The sequence below is a fragment of the Carassius auratus genome, unplaced genomic scaffold, assembly GCF_003368295.1.
Source record: "Carassius auratus strain Wakin unplaced genomic scaffold, ASM336829v1 scaf_tig00004557, whole genome shotgun sequence".
In the NCBI taxonomy this organism is placed as follows: Eukaryota; Metazoa; Chordata; class Actinopteri; order Cypriniformes; family Cyprinidae; genus Carassius; species Carassius auratus.
The window spans coordinates 970,209-994,526 of NW_020523604.1; the positions used below are offsets into that span (position 1 = coordinate 970,209).

At 35.8% G+C, this 24,318-nt stretch overlaps 2 protein-coding genes across 2 annotated transcripts; one reads left to right on the forward strand and one right to left on the reverse strand.

Annotated features, from left to right (window-relative positions):
* Nucleotides 1-1,182: 1,182 nt before the first annotated feature.
* On the reverse strand, nucleotides 1,183-3,023 carry LOC113070499 (dnaJ homolog subfamily C member 22; the record flags this gene model as incomplete). The annotated part of the gene is given in 5 exon segments (XM_074559886.1): nucleotides 1,183-1,463; nucleotides 1,465-1,600; nucleotides 2,474-2,867; nucleotides 2,869-2,942; nucleotides 2,945-3,023. Coding segments are annotated over 5 exon segments (837 nt in total), but the record flags the coding sequence as incomplete, so codon positions are not given.
* Nucleotides 3,024-4,601: 1,578 nt separating this feature from the next.
* lmbr1l (limb development membrane protein 1-like) lies at nucleotides 4,602-23,379 on the forward strand. Its single transcript, XM_026243933.1, has 16 exons — nucleotides 4,602-4,991; nucleotides 10,261-10,345; nucleotides 15,183-15,216; nucleotides 15,697-15,836; nucleotides 16,876-16,979; nucleotides 17,079-17,202; nucleotides 17,359-17,427; nucleotides 17,581-17,645; nucleotides 18,118-18,190; nucleotides 18,352-18,435; nucleotides 18,521-18,597; nucleotides 18,685-18,762; nucleotides 18,963-19,127; nucleotides 19,241-19,307; nucleotides 20,177-20,338; nucleotides 21,449-23,379. Exons 1-16 carry the CDS (start codon nucleotides 4,929-4,931, stop codon nucleotides 21,532-21,534), a joined length of 1,476 nt encoding a protein of 491 aa, XP_026099718.1. The 5' UTR covers nucleotides 4,602-4,928; the 3' UTR covers nucleotides 21,535-23,379.
* The last annotated feature ends 939 nt before the right edge of the window (nucleotides 23,380-24,318 follow it).

Here is a 24,318-nt window from a genome sequence, read left to right on the forward strand (position 1 = left end):
AAACTACGCTGAATAAACGCCATATAGTATTATATCACTATTGTTTAATTTCGATGGCAGTTTTAGTAAAAGTGGCTTTTTGTTGAACGTGTGTTAATTAGAACAAATTACACAATGGTATTCTAAATTAAATTATATTAATGTGATTATTTTACCATAGTTTTATCATAGTGTTTCCATAGCATTGTCATTAAAAGTCACATTCAAAACAGACGTATTTACTAAGATTTATCATAAATGTACTTTTTTTATTTTTTATTTTTTTTATTTAAGCTATATTGGGATTTTGTTGAGCGTATAATTAGAACAAATGACAGAGTATATTCTAAATACTTAAACCATTAATAATTATCTTCACGTGCATAGTGTTGTTGTTATTATTTTGATGACAAGAGATATTCAAAAAAAATGTTTCTTAAGATTTATGTTAAATAATGGGCTACTTCGTTTAAACAACCCTTCAACACCTCCCTGTGTCAAACAGGTAAAATTGGTCTGTTTGGGGTTTGAATTTCATTAAACATGTAATTAGAACAAACCACACAGTAATGATAGGCCTGTTCTAAATTCTAATAATTATATTATTGTGCATTGAAAAAAATTGCATTAAGAAAGCAAATGTGTTACTAAGATTTATCATAAATACAAAATTCTTAAATTAAATCAACACTTAATTATTTCCCCATGTAGGGTAACAGGTGGTTTTATAGAACATATAATTAGACAAAGATGATACGTTCATGATATTTTAAATTCTAAAACCATTAATAATTGAATTAGTGTTCATATTCTTCGTCTTCTTTTTATTATTGTAGGTGACATGCATATACCATATAATAATCTGTTCTGATGTACAGAGTCATACTAATTTACACTAATATATATATATACTTACTGATATAAAAATATTCAGTCATATAAATTAATTAACATTTTTTAATGCGTGAATGACAACAGCATTTAATATTGTATTTTTGTAATTATTATATACATTTTGATTATTTGTTTACTTCTCGTTTTTTCTACAAAAAATTGCAAACAATAATTGGCCGAACCCCTTGGGGTCGCCATCTCCCTGTGGAAGACCGCTATGTTAGCGCATAAAAACAACTCTTTTAATACTTAATGTTGCCACAAGATGGCAGAGAACCTTAAGTTGTCCTCCTCGGGGGAGAACTTCTCTGAACAAAAATGAGAAACTCTTGTTGAAAAAGATGCACGTTTATTACTTGAGATTCAGTTTATCAGTTGTTCTCGAGTATGTGAGAAAGAACTCTTTTAAACGATATGTGACCTCTTCATCAGAAGGTCATTGCCTTCTTTTTGTCTTATGTCTGTTGAAAAGTATTTCATATGCCTCCTGTATCTGAATGAACATCTTTTGTGCCTCTGCTTGCTGCTTGGGGTTGTGATTGTTTCTAGCCTTCCTCCAGCCTTCTTCATAGAAACCCCCTCCTGTCAGAACACATAAGACGGTATGGCAACAACAGAAAATACACCAGGAGTTCTTTGAACTATGGAATAAACCAGAAGAAAACACAGTATCCCAGCGGAGAAGAGAAAGCCAGCACACCTAAACTTAGACGATACAGACGAGGCCCTTGGGAAGATTAACACATATTGGGTTAATTAAACATCTCGCACATGATGTAACCCAAACAACAGACTTTACCTAGCTAAAAAATATATATTCTAAGAATTCCAAATATGTTATGAAAACATTCAGGAACTTAGCTGTGTAGATTCCCAACCCAAGTATCAACAATATTTTCTCAGAAATGTTCACATTAGATCCAGTTTTTAAAAAATGTTTTAAAACCTTTTATTTTCCTTCTTGGTAATGTGAATGTTAAAGGAATAGTTCACACAAAAATGAACATTTTGTCATCATTAACTCACCCTCGTGTCGTTTCAACCTTGTAAAAGTTTATCTCTTATGCTGTACACAAAAGAAGATATTATGAAGAACCAAACAGTAGTTGGTCCCCATTGACTTCCAGAAATACTGTGGAAGTCATTGGGGACCAGCATCAACTGTTTGATTACAGCATTCATCAGAATATCGTATTTTATGTTCAGCATAAGAAAGAAACTCATACATGTTTAGAACGACATGAGGGTGAGTAAATAAGGACAATATTTCGGGTGAACATTCCATTATATCATTTTTCAAACATTGTGGGAATTTTACTCTTGACTATTTTCTGGATATTCTCAAACAAGCAGGCCAATTTAAAAAATGTTAGACGAACATCTAGATATGTTTTTTTTTAAACAACAACATTCAATTGATGATGATTTGCAAATATTTTAAGAACATTTTTAGAGGCCAAATAACTCTAAATGAACGTTCTATTAATATTACTGCAAGAACCCTTTCAAACAATTTTGCCAGAGTGTTAGCCAGTTCTTAGAACATTTCCTGTTAACTAAGTTGATATGCATTAAATGTGATATGTCTAGTGCATCTCACCAAGTGGCTCTGGCCTCAGAGGTTTGAAGGTGATGTGCTGTGCAACCGTAACACTGGCAGCAATGCTGATGGGCAGAGGAGAAAGATTGCTGCCGTAGAAGATGGATAATGTGATGATGCATGTAATGAGGGTCTTTTGAAGGTCAGAGGTTTGCTGGCCCACAGAGGACACCAGATGAATACCTGTAGCTACACTCAGTGGAACTAGGAAGTAGAAAAAGCTAAGAGAACTGAGGCTTATTAAAGCCACAGAGCCGAAGTAAATACCAACACAAATCTGACCGGCAAACCGAATCAGGCCCACTGGTTGTGGTGGTGGAGTGGCTTGTGGACGTCTGGCGGGGTCTCTGTCTGCTGCGTGGTTGGCTTCGCTCACGTACGATGGGATACGGTGGGAATTCCTTTGCCCAGCCAATGCCAAAACCACCGAAGGTTAGTATCTAAAGAAGAGCATGGCTGTCTCTGCCAGGTAAATGTGAAGAAGGCCAAGTGGGCCACCCATTGCCCTCAAGGCACATGTGATCATGGTCTTTTTAGCCACGAGGTCATTTTAGCTGCACACAGGAGCTTGAAAAAAAGTTTATAATTTTCAAGTTTAGCCAATGACATGATTATGAAACTGCTTAATAATAAAGTTTATGGACAAGGATGTCGTGTGAATCTCATTCAGTTTTTAAAGGAATAGTTCACACAAAAAGGAACATTTTGCCTGCTTCTCATGTAAAACTATCATGTAAGACTAGCATGTAAGTCATATTGACTACTTTTTCATTGCTTTTGTGGAGTTTTTTCCCCCCCTTTTGAGCTTGATAGCATTGGTCTGCATTTACTGTATGAACAAGAAAAGCACATTTTGGTAAGTATTTTCTCCTTTGGTGTTCCACAGATAATAAAGTCATACAGGTTGGGATTTGGCATGAGGGTGAGTAAATAATGACAGAATTGCCATTTTTGGGTTTTATGCTTTTGATAATCTCTCTTTACACTCTGTCATATCACCCATATCACTGGCTTTCAAGGTAAAAAAAATCATACAGCTTACTGTTCTCTTACCTGTGGGAAACTGAGAGATCAAGCTTCATTCATGTAACAAACTGTTTTAGAAGACTCCTATGACATGGTCAGCAATAAAAAAATATAAGACTGAATGCAACAGATCACAGCATTATCGCTTTGAGGTTAACTTTAACATTTAAATCACTTTCAGAAAGTAATAACCTATGGACTTCCATGTGCATTTGTGTCAGTATGGACTTTGGTTTGATGATGACACAGTTGTACAGAGTAAACTTTGATTTACAATATCTGTGAACACTTTTCAGACATGAAACATTTGATATTTACTAAAATGCATTGGATGTCTTAAAAAAATTTTTTACAGGATAAACATGCTGAATCCTCAGACAGCTACCATAAACACATTTCTGTTCATCTACATTAACAACATCTACATTACAACTGTTTTTTTTTTATCATTTATTTTATTTTTTATTTTATTTTTTTTAGCAAGGATGCATTCAATTGATCAAGTAAAGAAGACCATAAAGATGACAGAAAAGTTATTTAGAACTTTCTATTCGTCAAATAATACATTTATTGTGGTTTACACCAAACTTGTGCTTGAGCTCCAAATTAGCATTTTTTAATGATTTTATATATATTTATTTATATATTTATATATATAAATTTAGTATATAATTATTAATTACAATATATTTATTCCTAACACAATTTATTATTTGTTTTAAAAGAAATGCTTGTGAAAAGAGCAAAGAGAACCTATTGATAGCTCAGTTCCAAGAACAATATCAAAGAATACAATTGTGTATCACTCAATTGTGGTTTAGTTTATTGGAGTCTAAAGTGCATAAATATATAAAAAAACACAAAATTTTAAATAAAATACTAAGATATTATAAATAAATACAAATCCACAGGAAAAAAAGACATTGTCCTCCTCGATTTTGTTTATTGTCAGAGTAGTTTTTTTTAATTTTTATAAGAAATATTTTGTTGTTATGACAAAGTATTTAAGATACTTTGATATTATCATTTTATGTGGGTCTGCAAATTTAATTAGTCTTAAATTCCCGCCCCTTGCTCCTCCCACAGTCCAGCCCCTTCAGTAGATGGAGTTTGAGAGCGTCTCTGAACGATTCATTTGAAGAGCATCTGTGAGCACGCTGACTCGAAGACTTTCATAGATTTTATTTAATAATTTCCTTGTTAGCAGGGGAGTAATCTTTTTGAGGAGTAACTATTCGCCTCACTGAAGTAAAACGGGAGTAGTTCGTTGACCAATTGCCTTCAGCTAGAGCAACCGCAATGCGTTTGGAGTTGGGAAGCGTTTGTTCGCTTTAACTTGAGAAAGTTTCCACGTAGGCTATTATTGTCTCGGAGACTTAAATGTTTTACAGCTTATAACAGAGAACACGCTAAGACATGGTTTCAAAGCATGGAAACAGAAGACGTGACGGTTAGAGAGCAACTATTTCACGACCGAGTCCGAGAAACCATTGTGAGTTTACTTCTCTTTTTTACATAGTATTATGAAGAACCGCGTGTGGTGTTACAATCTGACCGCGCAATGTGTTTGTCCTAATGGATTTCAATAACAATTGATTGATTAGATGATTGTATGAATGTAGGCCTACTTGAGGACTTTATGTTCTCATAAAATCATGATTGTGTTTGTTGTTCTTGCTTATTTATAAAAGATTTTGTTATAGAGTATTAAAAGAGACCCTGATGCATCCATTTACTTAAAGAACTATTACATGGTGTTGCACATCTGCTCATTGTAAAACTGAAGGGCAAAGGAAGAGACTGCTCGGCTTTTTGTGATCCAGAGCTCATTTTGGAGAACAGATGAGCTTTTGGCATGCTCATGCCTGAAGATGTCTTTCAACACCTAATAAATTACAACTATAATTGAACTTCAGACCTTAAGAATCTTACAGCGAGACAGTTAGAGTTAACCTTTACTCCTTCACAATGTATCTCGCTCAGCATTTTAGAGCAGTACATTTAGTGCTTATTTTTAAACCACTAATCTCTTTTTCAAACAAAAACTCTATTTTCAGACATCTTAAGTGCATACGTTCTTATTTAAACATTCTAATGTTCTGTTGTTGTCTGTGTGTTGCAAAGCTGTAATCCTCCTGGAAAATGAGAAATGCCTCTCTTAGTGAAATGCACAGATGGGTTCCACTAGATAATGTAAATCAGAGCCATTGTCCTGCCCCAGGCCGTGGGCACCACAGAGCTCATGCTGCCATGGCTATTGATCCCTGTCCTGATGCTTATCTTATCTGGGATTTAACATTTTTAAATTCAGTGCTTTTCAACTGGTGGGCTGTGACCCAAAAACGCATGACGCTGTGATCACAGACTAAAGGGAAAACGGTGTTGAAGGTAAAATTGCAAATAATATAATGCAAATAGCCATGCAATTTATTTAGTGTAACATAGTAGAAGCAGCCTTTAAAAGGGTGGAGAAAATGCTTTAAATAACTTTTGTTGTTGACGTACAAAGATGCGCACAATGCTTACAATGTGTGTACAGTCAAACTGGGTCCGTCATTCAGTAATATGACTAATACTGCTAACAATATATTAGGCTTGGTGATTCTTTACTGCTGATTAATCACTTACGCTGTTATTTATATATTTACAAAGTTGTCATTGTTTATATTTGTTAATTTTCTATGCTTTATAGTTAATTGTACTACTAATAAAATGCCTTAAAATGTTTTTTATAATAATTTACTATTGCATGAAAAACAGTTTTGGTCTTGTGTTTGGTTGCCATTTGATGCCCTGTGTAAGACTTGGAATTTGAAGTAAAACCGTTCGAAAACCACTGATTTAAATAAATCGGTGTACTTTGATTTAGACTCTATATATATGCATAATACCGTACAAAAAAGGATGGGGTTCGTAAGATTTTTAAAAAATGTTTTTGGAAGATTCTTAATACTCACCAATTTATTGGATTGAAAATACAGCAAATTCAACCTATATATGGTTACTATTTAAAACAACTGTTTATATATATTTTTTAAACTATAATGATATGAAATGTAATTTGTTTAATGCCTTTTTTTAATCTTTTGATATTTCAAGATATTTGCACTTAATCAAACAGTTTGTTAAATTGTTACCATAAGTTGTTACCACCTAAATTAAATCAGTTTTATTTAAATAAACAGCTGAATTAAACCAAGAACATACACTGATGTTTTAATATGTCAGATAAAACTCTTCTTTTGTAAACGGATCCTTGGGTGGAACTCAGAACTATTGAATTTCCACTTCCAAACCAAACACAATATTTATGACAATGTCAGTTTTGTTCTTGGTTGATCTTCAGGAGGCACAGTGTGTTAAAGGGAGTAGCAGGTTTGGCATGGTCCCCACTCTGATGTGCAAGGAATGCAGTGCATCTAATACACTTTATTAAGGTGCATATCTGAACATGTTACTTGGCCTTCAACAATAGAGGGTTTTGTACTCTCACCCACAGGTGTTTAATAGTGTTTACTAAGAAGGGATCCTTTTTATGATTGTACACATTATCATTTGTTCCTCCTAAAAATCAACTAGAATTTTGTTTGTTTTTGATATTCCTCAACATTCTATTCTAATCCTTTTTTAGTAATGGGTTTAGTACCTCTGTTTTAAGCACTATATTAGTGTTTTTGTCACACATCTGTCCTTCTGCTAGTCTGTCCCAGGTCACCTCAGGTGTTGTTTTAGCATTGTAATTCACGGTCACTCTATAGCTGACTGTTTTGCTAAATAGCCTATTTCACTTGAGTACATAACTTTGGCTTGGTTCCAAGTCTGACTGTGCAGTGAGAATTACCCAGAGCAGTTAAATAAGCCTTAAGATTCGGAATGTTTTGAGCTCAGCTTTTCTTAACCAGTCCTGCCATATTGGTCAGCAAATACACTATGGATGACCTGGTTTCCTGTTCATACTAAAATTACACTTACATTAAATGGCCAGTCACAATAACATTGACTCAGATCGACGAAGAGGTTTGAAAACATGCCCGCCATTGCCCAATTAGATTAGTGAAATAGAAGATTTAGTTTCTTATCTTCTGTCTGTTGACCTACAGAAACTGGTAAATATTGTCTCTGTCCACCCTTTTGGTTGTTTGAAAGGATTTAAAGGGAAACTGCCCAAACAGTAACATTTCTGTCGTCACAGAGTGTCGTTCCACACCTGTGTGACGTTTCTTTCTAATGTGGAATTTCAGTGGAACACAAAAGAAGATACTTTAAATGAGAGTCAGTTGAGTCCAGTGTTGTTTTGGACCCCATTGACTTTCAATGTATAGACAAAAAACAATGAGGTATTTTTCTTTTTTTTTTTTTCATTTCTTTGACTGGCAATACAATAAGATTGGACATGTATTCTCATGTTATATCCAACTGTTTTGTTACGCAATCTTTTGTTTCAGTTTTCACATGCTATATTTTAGCTTGGCTGTTTTAACTTGTTGGTTGACTATTCAAACGCTGAGCAAACAAATCTGTGTGAACACCTTTCAGCGCTTCAGTGATAGTATCCCACAGATCTATTGTTTTCACTGCTGTTTGCACTTTGAAGACAAAATCCCAGTTTCCTGTCCCCTCCCCTCCCTCATCTCTCTTCCTCTTGCTGTCCTTCTTCCTCTCTTTTATTGGACAATTGACATATGGGGCTTCAGATTATTATTATTTTTTTCAGTTCACTCAATATATCGCATACAGCATACCTAGGTGTCTTTTAAATACATAATAATCATGTCTTTTGTTTCCTTTCTCAGAAGTATTGTTTCCACATGCAGATCTTGAATCTGAAATCAGGATAAAGGTTAATAAAGTTATAACGAATCATACATTGCCCTTCCTCCATGTAAAAATAGCACCAAAAGAAGAATAGCAGTCTGATGCCAGCATGTGTTCATCTGATTTTAGAGATTGAGGCTTTCTAGGTTTATTTGAAAGTAAAATGAGACATTGACATGAAATCAAGGTAATTGTGGAACCAAGTCTATTATATGTAATTTTTCCACAAATCTTTTGCACATGCTTCAATATTCATAAAATGTTATTTTTTTCATTTTTTGTTTTGTTGCTTTTTTACTCTTGCATCAAATACTGTATTTGTTCTCTTCTGGTCAAATGTTGGGATGTTGCAGCACTAAAATTCTTAATGGCTGTCATGATTTAGGAACTTAATTATTTTTAATAATTTATTTTAGGGCTCCAAATAGATTAATCACATTCCAAAATGTTTTTTGTAAGATACTATGTATGCGTGTACTGTTTATGTTTATATAAATACACAAATGTCTATTTAAAAATGTGTGCGAATATTTATATATACATAAAAAATATACACAGTACAGACACACATAGTATGTAAACAAACTTTTTATTTTGAATGCAATTAATCACAAGTAATCATTTTGCAGCCCAAATTTAATGTATTTTTACATGCTACTTTTGTGCAGTGTCAATAATAATACTTTATAGTTACTTTATACTTTATAGTAGTAACAAATATTATAAACATAAACGGATTTATTATTATTCAAGTAAAGATAACGATAATTAATTCATGTTTAGCAGTATTTACATTTTGAATATGACCAACTGTTACGTTATTGTGATTAAATCTCAAAATGTGCTGTAAATGTCTAATTTGCCTGTAAATCTTTACTGTGTCTAATCTATTATCTAATCCCAGTTGTAACTGGTTTAACTCTTCATTTGCATTTGAGCTGTAATCTTCATGCTCCATCTGGTGCTGTTACCTTCATTCTCAAGTCTGTATTGTGGGTGTTCATTCATTTGGAATTCAGATTTCTAAGAAAAGGGACAGCTGGCATTGAAAAATGACACTGTACTTACTGATGCACACTTGCTGATTCACTTGCTATTGCCACACAAATTACTTTTTTATTTTTTTTATTTGCTGGGACACTAAATGTATGGTCTTACATTTATCTTTTATTAAGAGTATGAAATGTATTTCTGTAATATCTTTGACCCATCCCGTCCCATACCACCTCTTCACCAGTCTCTGTGTTATCATTAAGAACCAAATGTTCTTGATTAGGAACTCTTATGTCACAGAGCTGTAAAAGCAATCTGGACTGTGCACAGCAGCGTGTATCAGTGATAATGGGGCTGTGTTGGAGTGTGTTTCATGAACTCTGTTACATGGGCTCTAATGTGTCCTTGATAACTTAAATTGGCAACACATCTAAGTATTGTGTTTGCATAGCACGTCTTGTTGCTTCCTGTTGACTGTTCTGTTGCTCATATTTACTGCGTGATTCTGCAGATGAAAATGTATGTCCTCTCTGATATACTGCCATATGTGCCATTTACACCCAGTCTTCCAAGAAATTTTGAGATTATTCCTTCATGAAAGCTGAAATGAAATGTTTTTGAAGAATGTTCACACTGCTCTTACATGTAATGAAATTGTCAGGAGACTAAGTGTAGGGATCTAATGTTCCTAGAAGGACTTTCTAAAATAGATCTATGCACTATATTTAGTCTTTTGACGTCATACCAAAGCTTTATGAGAGAAAGAAATCTTACAATATATACAAGACAAAATCCTCAGTTGATATGGTTTGGCATGCTAAAATCTTAATCTTTTTTTATTTTTTATTCTTGAATGACAAGCCTGCAGTGTATTACTTAATGTTGTCTGTAAATGTAATGTAAATGTCATTTTTTCAAATTGCACTAAGGTCCTTCTATTTTCTCTGTTTTAGATTTGCGTGCTGCTTTTCATTTGCCTGTACATCTTGTCGCACTTCATTCTCACTCACTTCAAGAAGAATGCTGAGTTTGTCACTGGTAAGTTTATCGTGACCCCGGACCCTCCGCAGTTGTTTGGCTTCATGTAGTCCAGTCCTTCAAAGCACACCTGGGATTTGCTACAGCTGCTCTCCATTTGTTGGTCAGCACAACCTGACATGGTCATGCTCCTGCACTTTCCAAAAATACTTTGTTTAGTACCCAGTCATGCTTAGACAGTGAAGTATTCAGTGTTATTGGTTGAATATCTGAAATCAGCTCCAGAATAGCAGAGTCAAAAGCTTCTGATTGCAGTCGACAGCAGTTATGTAACATTGAGGGAGGGCAGCAGTGGGGATGAGGAATGTTCCTGTGAGATAAACATAGCCCCCCTGTCCGAGCACTGCCTGAGGTTTCATAAGTCGAACACTACCTCATGTTTTGCTGGACACCCCGTAATTGAACTCTCTGCTCTTTCCCGGTTCTGCTATACCTACTTCAGTGGAAATTTTAGGGATGTTATTTTTCTTTTTTCTAGTATCTGACTTGTGCAAAATGTATCAGGCTTGTTTAGACTGTTGAAAGATTGTTAGGAACTGTCCACACAGGATGCATTCTTGTCTAAAACAGCTAAGTAAAGCAGGACAGAATTCAGGGGTCTAAGCTTTTCTCTTTTTTGCCTTTTTAGAAGTATGTAAGCCCTTTCACACATACAGACTTTTCTGGAAAATTACTGGTAAAGTCGTTCCGGTAATTTTACGGCAATTTACTGGTATTACTGTGTGAAAGAGGTTTATGAGTCAGTGGAGAACTTATTGAAGTGCTCTGGGACATCAGTTCAGACTTGAACCTCAGTCCCCAAAAGCACAGCTGCTCCTGTGTCATCACAACATTTCAAATGTGTCCATCTAGCACATGCTTGTATTATCACAAATTAAAAAAATAGTGCAGAGTGATGTAAGATCATCCCGTTAGACACACTTAAAGGACATTGTATAGTGATCTTCAACCCAAGCCATTGCCATTATCATACATTTTCTAATCAAAGATCACTTAAGATAGTTTTATCTTTTTGACATCTCTAAATATCAAAGTCCATTTTATAGTCTAAATGTGCACCGATCGTGGAGGGCTGAAGCAGGTTCTTCAGTTGCATATTGGTTGTTTTTAAGAATATGTGCAGAAAACCTGTTTTGCATTAGGCTTGGAGCACTCCCAGGAAATGTCACACATATCTACCCTGCAGCTCTGTCACACTGGGCATGTTTTGCTCTTCTCACTTATGAAAGTTTTAGGTTTATTTTTCATTCTCTGTTCCTCATGTTTTTCAATCCATCCCTTTTAATGAGACAAATTCCGCTGATTTTGAACTGATTTTTGTTTCCTTCACAAGCAATAATGTAAAATCTACCAGCAAAGGCTTCCCCAAGATCTCTTACAAATATATACAGGTGATTCTCAATAAATAACAATGTTGTGGAAAAGTTATTTTTTTTTTCAGTTAGTCAAACTCATGCATTAAATTAAATGCACACAGAATGAAGTAGTTTAAGTCGGTTGTTGTTGGTTCTTTTAATTATGGTGATTTTTGGCTCACATTTAAAAAAAAAAAAAAAAAAAAAAAAAATTATTCTAAATAAATTAGAATATGATGACATGCCAATCAGCTAATCAACTCAAAACACCTGCAAAGGTTTCCTGAGCCTTCAAAATGGTCTTTCGGTTTGGTTCACTAGGCTACACAATCATGGGGGAGACTGCTGATCTGACAGTTGTCCAGAAGACAATCATTGACACCCTTCACAAGGAGGGTAAGCAAAAACATTAGCCGCTGTTCCACTGTCGGGCCAGTGCGAGCCAGGGCTTAAAGCGGGCCGGGCGGGGCTCATAGCCCCAGGCCAGTAGCACAGAGGCCAGAATAGCGCAGGGTTTCCACAGTGGAGCCTGAAGCTCCGCTGCGCGTCACTAAAACACGCCCTTTACACGCCTCTCAGAACAACGTCACGCAGCCTCATCATTTCACCAACAAAGAGAAGTTATCAGAAAACTAAGAAATAAGTCACTGGAACATGCGTGATCACACATGAACATAATAAAAGCAGTCGTTTGTTTGCATGCTTTGTTAAATATTCAAATTCAAAAGCATCAATGTTTTACTATAGAATAAGTGATACATTTATCATATTGATTTAATTTATCAGGACTCAAAATTAATCACTTATTTAAATACATAAATAAATACACGTATTTTCTATTTTATTTATTTATTTTTAACGCTTATGAAAATAGCCTGCTTATTCAGTCGAGTCTGTTTATTTGTAGCCACAGTAGCAGTCACATTTAGAATGAATGATAATATCTCTATAAAAGCTCCCGAACAAAAACATTATTATATATTTTTTATGATAGGCAACGTGAGCTAAACTCTCGAGACGAGGCTTGTGCTAGATAATATAAGTTACTAAATAAATACACGATTGTGATTAGAGAATAAGAAGCTGATGATTTCTTCAAGCGGTCATATTTACCATGTTTACTATGGTAATGTTAATGCCTAGCGTGCACAGACTTTTGCATCGTTTATAAATATTTCTGCCTTGTATAGTGATTATAATCCACATTGGATCACGTTATTTCAAACACTCGCTGCTGACTGAAAGTGAGTTTTGAGCTTGACTTATAAAAAAAAAAGTGTTAATGCTGGTGTTAAAGCTGTTATGATCGGCACGCGCTGACTCTCTATTTTTATAAAAGCTCCCGAACAAAATTATTATTATGTTGATGATATGCAACGTGGAGCTAAACTCTTGAGACGACAGATAAAATGTTACTTAATAAATACACAATTGTGATAGAGAATAAGAAGCTGACGTCCGATTTATCCAAGCGGTCATATTTACCATGTTTACTATGGTAACGTTAATATTAAGCGTGCATAGTCTTTTACATCGTTTATAAATATTTCTGCCTTATTTTGTGATTATAATCCACATCGGATCAAGTTATTTCAAACACTTGCTGCTAACTAAGAGTGAGTTTTGAGCTCAACTTACTTTAAAACGTCTCTAATAATGGTGTTAAAGCTGTTATCTTTCTGAAATGATCCGCGCTGACGCTCTCCAGACACTGAGAAACTCCGCCTTTGTTCTTAACCTCTCCTCTAGCCCCAGCTGGCCTGCTTTGGCCCAAGGTTTTCGTCGGGCCAAAAAAACCTGGCCGTTGACCCTGAGGAAGCCCCGGCGAGGCACGATCAAGCCCCGGAAGTGACAGTGGAAACGCGACTGGCCTTGGCACGCACTAGCACGCCCGGTTTAATCTCGCCGGTAGAAACGCGGCTATTCATTACCAAAGAAGCTGGCTGTTCACAGAGTGCTGTATCCAAGCATGTTAACAGAAAATTGAGTGGAATGAAAAAGTTTGGAAGAAAAAGATGCACAACCAACCAAGAGAACCGCAGCCTTATAAAGATTGTCAAGCAAAATCGATTCAAGAATTTGAGTAAACTACACAAGTAATGGACTGAGGCTGGGGTCAAGGAATCAAAAGCCACCACACACAGACGTGTCAAGGAACTAGGCTACAGTTGTTGTATTCCTCTTGTTACTGCACTCCTGATCCACAGACAACACCAAAAGTTGCTTAAATGACCATGGTGTTGGTGTGCTTGACTGGCCAGCAAACTCACCAGACCTGAACCCCATAGAGAAACTATGGGCTATTGTCAAAAGGAAAATGAAAAACAAGAGACCAAACAATGCAGATGAGCTGAAGGTCACGGTCAGAGAAACCTGGGCTTCTATACCACCTCAGCAGTGTCACAAATTGATCACCTCCATGCCACACTGAATTGAGGCAGTAATTAAAGCAAAAAGGAGTCCCTACCATTTACAGAGTATATGTACAGTAAATTAACACACTTTCCAGAACTCCAACGGTTCACTAAAAATGTATTTTTTATTGGTCTTTTAAAGTATTCTAATTTGTTGAGATGGGTGAATTGGTGGGTTTTTGTTAAATGTGAGCCAAAATTAAAGAACTGAAAACTTAGGGGCCATTCACATATCGTGTCTTTTTGTGCGCTCTAGTTCGTTATTTCCAATGTAGGCGCCCGGTATGCGCACTCATAATGAAAGCGACGCGGTCGCGATGCGCACGCAGTACAATGCGCCCGTTCTTTCCAGGCGCGTCCGCACCGCATCGAGTTAAAAACATCTAAACTTTTCAGAATGCAGCAAGCGCAGTGCAGGTTATGTGACAAGAACTAAACATTCAGCTTCATCCTTTACCGTAACTACGTTGAAAGCTCAGCCAAGATGAAGGAACAGCTGATCATAGCTGTATATGGATTGCCGTTTTGAAATAAATTTACTACTGAAATCTAATGAATTTTTTTTTTTGTGCTGCAAATCCATTTATCCTTTGCTAAAATGTCCTCCTCTTCATGGAGAGAGCGCGTCATTGTTGCTTAGCAACGGCAGATGCCTCAGGAGCGCTTCTGCCCGAGCGCTTTGGAAAGAAGGAGAAAGTGGCGCCTAGCGTTTTCTACGTGTTTTTAGGTGCGATATGTGAGTGGCCCCTTGCACTACTTCAGGTCGTGTACATTGAATTTAATACACAAGTTTCACAATTTGAGTTGTTACTGAAATTAACTTTTTCACGACATTCTAATTTATTGAGAATCATGTGTTGTTTTTTTTTTTTTAAATAAGGGTTGAAGTGTTGCGTTTACTTCATGGAATAGTTTCATGGTATATCCGGGTCATTGTTGCAGGGTTGCTGTTTTGTTCAATTTAGTTTCAAGGCTGAACTGTGAGTCTAGACGTTAATATGTCTGCTGTAGGATAATGGTGACATTAAAAGGTGAGAAACTCATTTCCTTTTCCTTTCTTGCCCACAGACGACATTGAGGATGCCACTGTCAACAAAATTGCGTAAGTTTTTTTTTTTTTTTCTTAATTTCGTAATGTATGCCATATGGTTATTGGATGTTCAATAATAGCCAAATACTGTATCTCTTTAGGCAAGCAAGCATAAATTCAGTCTGGCTCTATTCGAGTGTTTAACATCCCACTTTTCGCCATCCAATAAATTCCAAATGCATGAAATCAGCTCCCGCCCTACTTAAGTGGTTGATTCTTGTTTCACTCAGAAATGTCCCATTATGGCAGCCAAATTCTAAATTTCAGAGCAATTCGCACAGATTTGAAGGAGACTAGGCTGCTAAGGGCACCCTACTGGTGGCTATTTTGCTTTTTATTAGTTTTCCCTGAATGGTTGTAAGGGGACAGTTTGCTCTTTAGTCTCCAGCATGGTATTTAACAACCACCTCCCTTCACAGCTGGCACTATGTCAAAGTAAAGGGCTGCAAAACACGTCCTCACCCTTCTTTGACTGTTTTTCTCACTCTGCAGGCTGTGGCTGTGTACATTCACACTCTCAGTGGCCGTATGTGCAGTGTTGCTCCTGCCCATCTCCATCCTTTCCAATGAAGTACTGCTCACATTCCCACACAGCTACTACATGCAGTGGCTCAATGGCTCACTCATCCGTGGTAAATAAACACATGCATAAATAACCAATCAGTTTACTTTGCACATATGGATTATGGGACTTTAACAGACTTTATAGGACTTTCAAAGAGAATCAATACTGTTGCCATTCTAATTCACTGACAACTTTAGTATTTTGTTTCCCAATCTGAACCAAAATGTTATTGTTTTTATTTCCACAAGGTCATAGTATTGTGTTATCACATGTTGGGGATAGTGGCAAGTCTGACAAGAGTATAATATGTTCTGGTTGTAAATCTATGGACACTAGTTTAAAATCCAGAATTTTATTTGCACTTTGATATTTAGTTTGTAGGCGTATGGTGAAATGCCTTTTCTAGTGTTTTGCAGTGCACGTGTAGCACCAGATCTCATAAGCTGCAAGTATCTTACGTGATCACAATAGAATTAGCAAGGAAATCTTAAACCAACAGAGAAAAAATCCTGAACAAAAAACTTAATGGCACTTTAGATGAAGAGCTTTTTGAAGTCATTATGGCACATGGTTGCCCCCTAGTGGTTGATTAGTTTGAGTTTTATTTTTTGTATTTCACCAATTTACCTCTTTGAACACACAATATAATCCATACTTGAATATCGTCTATGTATACTACCATAGAGCCATAGTTTTTTTTCTGAAATTCAGCAGCCATTACTCCAGTTTTCAGTGTCACATGGTCCTTCAGAAATCTAATATGCTAATTCAGTGCTTAATAAACATTTCTTATTTATTACAGATGTTGAAAACAGTTGTGCTGATTAATATTTTAGTGGAAACTGATACATTTCACAAACTTTCACGAAACAGCAGTTATTTGACATAGAAATCTTTACCTTTGAAATCATCACTGTCCATTTTGTTCAATATAATTGATCCTTGCAGAATAAAAGTGTAAAAAACTCTTCCTGAAAACAACTTTTGAACAGTAGTTTAACCACACATTGTGTATTATGCAGGTTGTGGTTTTTTTTGCTTTTTTAATATGGTAAGAGTACAAAATCATTGTCCATTTAATCATTCTCTCTCTGTCTTTGTTTCAGGCTTGTGGAACCTAGTCTTCTTATTCTCAAACCTTTCATTAGTCTTCCTCATGCCATTTGCTTATTTCTTTACTGAATCAGAAGGATTTGCTGGGTCCAAAAAGGTAAAAATGTCATTAGTGTAACACTAAATACAGATACAGAACATTTAAACTCGGTTCTGTGTCTGATGTCCATTTGATATGTGTTTTCTCCTCTGAAAGGGCATTATGGCACGAGTCTATGAGACTGCTGTAATGTTGCTGCTGCTCAGTCTGCTGGTGCTGGGCATTGTTTGGGTGGCATCAGCCCTCATCCATCACAACACTGCCCGTGAGAGTCTTTATGGTGAGGCTGTGAAGCGTTGTTCAGTCTCTTTGTGTTCAGTAAAATAGCAGATCCTTTTTAATGCCAGCTCGACTCCCAAATTTCCTGTTAATTGAATAAGTGCAAGACAAACAAATTGTTTTAGTGACAGTCTGCTTTTTGTCTTGTGCTTTTTAGACCTGTGGGAATATTACCTGCCCCATCTTTATTCTGGAATCTCACTCTTTGGAGTTCTGCTGCTTTTGTGTAAGTGTGTTTGAGTGCATATATTATTTAGAATTTGTTGGTGGGTTAATTTTTTTGGTTTGTTTGTTTGGAGTCATTTACTGTTGATGTTTAGTTTGACATCTTACTGCATTTCACTTTCTATAAATATTCTTTTTTTTTGTCTTGTAACAGTGTGCACACCCTTCGGGCTTTCACGAATGTTTAGCGTCACTGGGAGCTTATTGGTCAAACCTCGGGTAGGTGGACAAGATACCTCTTAAAATTAAAATAACACAGGGGTCGGCATGTAAAAAAAACTAAAATAATAATAATTTTATTTACTAATTTCTAATAAGTCACTTATGCTCACAAATGCTGCATTTATTTGGTCAATACAGTAAAAAGTAGTCAAAATATCTTTTCTATTTGAATGTTTTGTCATATATATATATATATATATATATATATATATATATATATATATATATATATATATATATATATATATATATATATATATATATAAAATTTCAGGATTCTTTTAATAATTTATTTAAAAGAACAGATTCTATTGAAATAATTAGTCATGTCTTTACTCACATTACTTTTAATGTATCCTTGCTGAAGTATTAATATTAAAAGTATTAATATTTTAAACATCTTGAGGAACCCGAATGTTTTGAAGAATATTGCAAATATTTAAGGAGGATATATATATATTTTTTTCAGTTGTTGGAGAACCTAGAAGAGACGATGAACTGCACAGCGTTTGAAGAGGCCTCTCTGTCCAGGAAGTTGAAAAGTGAGTGTCAGGATGTGAGAAAGAGACATTTGCTGCTAAGGAAGTGACCCCACCCTCTAAAGATTTATTTTTAATGTCCAAAGAAACTTTACTGTCAAGTTGAACACGGATTTACATTGTCAAAACATTTTTTCCTAAACTCTTTCTGTCAAATGTTTCAGGTAACACCTCCTGTTGGATCAGTGCAAACATAGAGACCATCAATAATGAACTTTTGAGTGTGCAGTCCAAGCGCATTGCTTTAGGTACAGATATGCCTCTCAAAGTGTTGAAAACATCACTTAGCTATCATGAATTGCTCTTGCTTCATCCTTGTTTCTTCCATTATAGAGTTGCGGAAAAGAGCATCTCCATGGCAACGCAACCTGGGATACCCAGTGGCCATGCTGCTGCTTTTAGCTTTAACTGTAAGAGTAAACCTTGAGGAATATAGAATACTTATACTGGCTACGATTATACCTTTATGCTAAAACCAAACTGATGGTCTTTCTCAGGCGGTGTCTGTCCTGATGGTGTGTTTTCATGTACTCGAACTACTCTTCGATGAGTCTGCTATGCCTAGAGGAATGGAGGTGAGATGCATGACATTAGTGGATTTATATTTGTCATTAGATGGACCTATAGAAGTATTTCATGAAAGAAGATTCAAGGACGTTTTTGTAATTTAATTTAATCACCCTCATGTGCTACTAAAGCCTTATAATAGTGGTATTGCAGTAATAAACTAAAATAATAATCATAATCTCACAATGGTTGGTTTTCTCTGTTGCAGGACCCTCACTTGGGCCTTGCTTCATTCTCCATGTTCGGTTCTCTGGGAGCTGCAGTGCAGGTGGTCATCATCTTGTATCTCATGGTCTCCTCTGTCGTTGGATTCTACAGCTCTCCACTTTTCACCGGTTTGCTGCCACGTGCACAGGACACAACCCTCACACAGGTAAAGAGAACCCTCATAGTCACGAAACGGCTGTGGGAATGGTGCTGGATGTCTCATTCAGAAGCTATGGCTCTTTATAATCAAGTAAAATCATTGTTTGTGTCTCTCCACAGATTATAGGGAACTGTGTTTCTCTTTTAATACTCAGTTCAGCCTTGCCTGTTTTCTCCCGCACATTGGGTAAGTATTTTAAAACGACTGACCGTTTTGTAATATGGTTATAATTTGTAAAATTATATTTAAATAGTGGCATGGTTTTAAAGTCGGTTGTCGGCCAAGATACAATTTAGTTTTTTTGTTTGCACTGATTTCTGCTAAATCATTTAACTGTTTTATTTAAAAACAAAAAAAGCGAAAGAAAATAGGTACTATAGTATGGGATCAATTTCCTGCCAAAGGTATTGCTGTCACGGATAAAAAATAAAATAAGTGTGAAACCAAAACTCAAGTATAAATGTGTTGCACAAAATGTAAAAATGAAAGCAAAGTTTTCAGAATAGCAAACAATGGTCAAGGATCAAAAAATAATGTGTAATAATAATTCACTTTTAAAAAATGAGCATGAATCAAAACTCAAAACACATTTAAGCAGAAATATTCATGCAGAATTATTCGACTTGGACACATAATCAAGTTTTGGTTATATTTCTCACTTTTTTTGTGCTTGCAGACATTTTTTGCTCATATTGTTGATTTACACATTATCTTTCGATCCGTGACCATAGTTTGCTATTCTAAAAACGTTGCCTTTATTTTTACATTTTGTGCAATATATTTTCACTTCAGTTTGTAATTTTTTTGTTTTGTTTCACTCTTATTTTTTTTTATCCGTGAAAGCAATACTTTTGGCAGGAATTTGTTCCCACACAATCAAGGCCACTTGTGAGACTATAAATCACCAGTTCACTTTTGTAATGCTGCTTTGTCTATCCACAAGAGGGCACCAAGTAGCAATATTTCAACAATATTTCCATTGTGCGTTGCAATTTGGAAAATATTCAACTTTATAAGCTCTTTATATTCCTCTTTTTCCATGTAATTACATGTAGGAATCACAAGGTTTGATCTGCTTGGAGACTTTGGACGTTATAACTGGCTTGGCAGTTTCCACATTGTTTTCCTGTACAATATGCTTTTTGCTGGACTCACATCAGCCTGCCTCATCAACACAGTCACATGGGCCTTGCAAAGAGAACTCATCCGTGCCTTTGGTTAGTTTCTATTTATTTATTTGAGAAGGATGATCCATGAATAGCAATTCTCGTGCATTTATGTATTGTGTATGTATATGAGTGTAAATATATGTATATGTGTATTTATTTTTATGTACATGTGTATATATGTTATATTTAAATTAGTGCTGTCAAAAGATTAATCGCATCCAAAATAAACTATTTTGTTTGCATATGTGTGTGTTCTGTATATATTTATTATACATTATATATTTTAAAATTATTTTCATGCCTACATTTATATTTATATAATTTAAATAAAAATGTAATTTATAAACCTAACATATTTTTCTGTAATATATGCGTGTGTGCTTGTTTGTATGTATGTATGTATGTATAAACGGTACACACATATATATTATTTAAACAAAAACCTTTGTTTTGGATGCAGTTAATTGCAATTAATAATTTGACAGCACCAATTTAAATATAAATATATTTCTTAAAAGATAACATTCTTTAAATACAATACATGTAATATTTAAAATCTGTTGACATTTTTTTTAAATCCCTTTAATTTTGCCATTATACGACGAATGCTGTCTATCCCCTTTAACTTGTATTGAGCACAGAACATTCCTTTCGTAATGGTTAATTCTAATGTTTATCTTAAGGGAAATGTGAGGAGAAAGATTTGTGCATGTAAGCATTGTATCTTGAAAGGACAAGGGGTGTGCTACGCTGCCATTTGCCAGTGTTTGTAGTTAGTCTTTGGGTGAGGTGTTCCCCGCACAGGCCATGTTTCTCTATGGGTAGGTCTCTTTCCTCAGATAGAAAAAGCACAATTCTCTCAGGAAAGTGTGAGGGGACAGAAGGGGAGAAGGGTTCCTTGGGGACTTCAGGGCGTCAAACTCCTTCTGGAAGACACACGCCCATCACCCTCCACCCAATACAAACATAACTGCTGAATGTAAACTCACACACTTGCGCGAATAGACCATCTTCAGATAGCATCTCTTCTTCTTTCCTCCCCAACTGGTTTTTGTTCTTTGATTGATTGGTTTGCTTTCAACTTGAACATCGCCTGCCAAAATGACCTATTTTGGTTGTTAGATCTTGTTGTTTACTCTACCTTTTTCTTTTCTCCAGGTCTCCACAGACTGCCTCTGACGGTGTCTCGATCAACTATCCCCCTCAAACTACTCCTAGCCAATGGGCTCTCAAAGATTCATTGAAGAGCAGTCAGCTTTTTGATATATCAATGGCTACCGAAGCCTTTTACCTTCTGGAGAAGGTTCTGGATCCCGGTTTATGGCTTTCTCCTATTGGACCAGAGCTATTTTATGTCCATTTTAGCTGAACAAAAGTCACCAAAGATGTTTACAAAGGTTGCCTGAACAATATACGTAGACCGATGGGACCTTCTAAGTGGGATTCTGCAACTGCAGTTTTATGCGTAGTTCAATTCAGTAATATTTACGCTTATTACTGCATTTAATAAAGGGATGTCAAATCACTGGACGCCTTGAACAAATGCCATATGAAAAACGAACAATGGCTACAGAGGACTTTGACATGCATCCAGACGGCAGAGCTATTTCAGAGGATGACATCACAGCAGGACCACGTTTCCTTTTCCTGGTGGTGGAATGAGAGTGTTGAGTTCTGTCCTGGTGGGCCCCCACACTTTCCCCTTGTATATCACTATTTTTAGTGGCATTCAGTGAATTCAGTTCCGTGGGTCCTTATTGCACTGGCATTGGAAGTCCAGTCTGACTGGGTTTGGAGATCCTTGAGAAAAGGGATGAAAGGATAACAAGTGACCGTGATCTTGGAGATGATCTTCATTGTGAGAAAACAAATGGAGTTCTAATTTGTAAAACACACTTTTTTTTTTTTTTTGTGGAGTTTAGGTTTTTAAATGTATGTTAAAAAAATGGCTGACAGTTATTTCAAGCTTTAGGCCAAGACAGCTGTGAATGTTGGGGGATTTTGTTCCTTTTTTTTTTGTTATATTTAATATGTGAATCTTTAATGTGCAATATTGTATAATGAAACGTCGACACAATCTAACTCGAGTTTCTTCCAGAAACTTGTGCTGATGACCAAAAGAAGGTGGTTGGCCCAATTAAGAACGCCTGGATTGGGCAATAAGGTCAAAGTTTTGTTTGTTTGTTCTGTTTTGGGTTGAGCTGTACAGAGGGACTATCAGCGCACGTGAACATTTCATGTTTTACAAACACTAAGTTGCTGTGACTTTTTGATTCGATAATCACTCATTTTATATGGTGCAGTATTATGGTGTACACGTTTGCTGATCAAACTGTTTATTCTTTTGTATGATTCAGTTATTTATGAATTTGCTTCTGTATCAGCATAATTTTCTAAAACAAATGTCCTTCAAGCAGTGGCCAGTAGAGGACAGTGTGCAACATCTATCCTTAAGATTCTTTCTGCAAAGATACTTGCATAAAAAGATTGTCATTTTCTTTGAGTATCATTTACAGTAATGTAGCTATTCAAAGATGAATGTGAATCATTGCTTAAAGGGATAGTTTGCCAAAAAAAAAAAAAAACGCCTTAATATTGTTCAAAAACTGTATGACTTTTTATTAACGTTTGGGAACATTTTGAAGAATGTTAAAGAAATTCTAAAACAACATTGGACCCCACTGACAACAGATATTTTTCAAAATATTATCTTTTGTGTTCATACAGGTTTAGTGAGTATAGGTTAAATAATGAGAATTTTCATTTTTTGGATGAACTACCCCTTTAAGTATTTTTTTAAAGTCTCACAAAATGCTTTAGAGCGCAGGAAAACTGGATTTATGATTACGGACTGTCTTGTCCTGCATTACTGGATCATATATGGATGTCTGTTTTACTTCATTATTAGAGAATTCTTTCAGGGAACAAAGAAAATACAGAGAGCATTGCTCATTTTTAAAAAGAAATTGCTGTCATTTTAATTGTTCAAAAAATCCAGCAAGGTTAGCAACTGTGACAAACCATTTCTTTTCATTCCCTTCGAAATGCTGAGAAAAGAAGAATAAATGTGTTTACATCGGTTTTTCCAAGCAATGTGTCATTTGTGAGTCATTTTAAACCCATTTTTGGTTCTGGATCTGCTAAAGCCCTTTCTGTAGAGGTCAGCATACATTTCTTGCCGTCTGAGCACCTGCCCACTGCTTTAATGGCGCCGTGGTGGTTATGTTTAGCTCTAATGTTAGTGTGCTTGTCTATCCATACATCTTTCCCCAGCTGTCCCTCCACCCAGCTTTAATCAGGGTCTTTATTTTGGCCTGGGTCTGTCAGCAGGCCCATAGAGACACTGCTGCTGACCCATCCTGTGCTTTCCCCTCACGGATGCCCATGGCAGATGAAAGCCCTACATCATCAGGAGAGTGCAAACCACTCGTTTTCTCGCTTTCACCCCCCACCTCTATATCGTCCATCCGTTTTCCTCTTTCATTTCCTTTTCCTTTTTTCTTTTCTCTTAAAGCAGAAAAAGAAATCCCGGCCTCTGATTATGATTTGTCTGTCTTGATTTTTGTTTGTGCTCTTTGTTCTAATTGAGCTAAAAAGAGGGATTTGTTTACCGTTGAATTTCCTCTTCTAAAACAGCTTTACTAAGAAACTTTTACTGAAACCGCAGTGAGTTTAAGCAGACATTATGACGAGCAATAGTTAAGATTTATGAGACATTAGATCTAAAACATTTAGCATTTACTAAACCAATTTCCTATAATCAAACAAATATTCACAATATAGTCTTGCAAATTGTTCATTAATTTTAACCTGAATACATGGGTTTAAGTCACTTGATCATGTGAACTCAAACTAACAAGCTGATGGTCCTCTCAGTTTTATTTGACCTCAGAAACGTTTAGTTGAACAGTACTGGGTGGATGCATGTCACTCGTGTTGGTCAGCAGAGGGCATTTGACTGGTCCAAATCAATCATATCAGACAAGAGGAAGAAAGGCAGTCTTTCACAGGTTGAGATAGGCTATCGT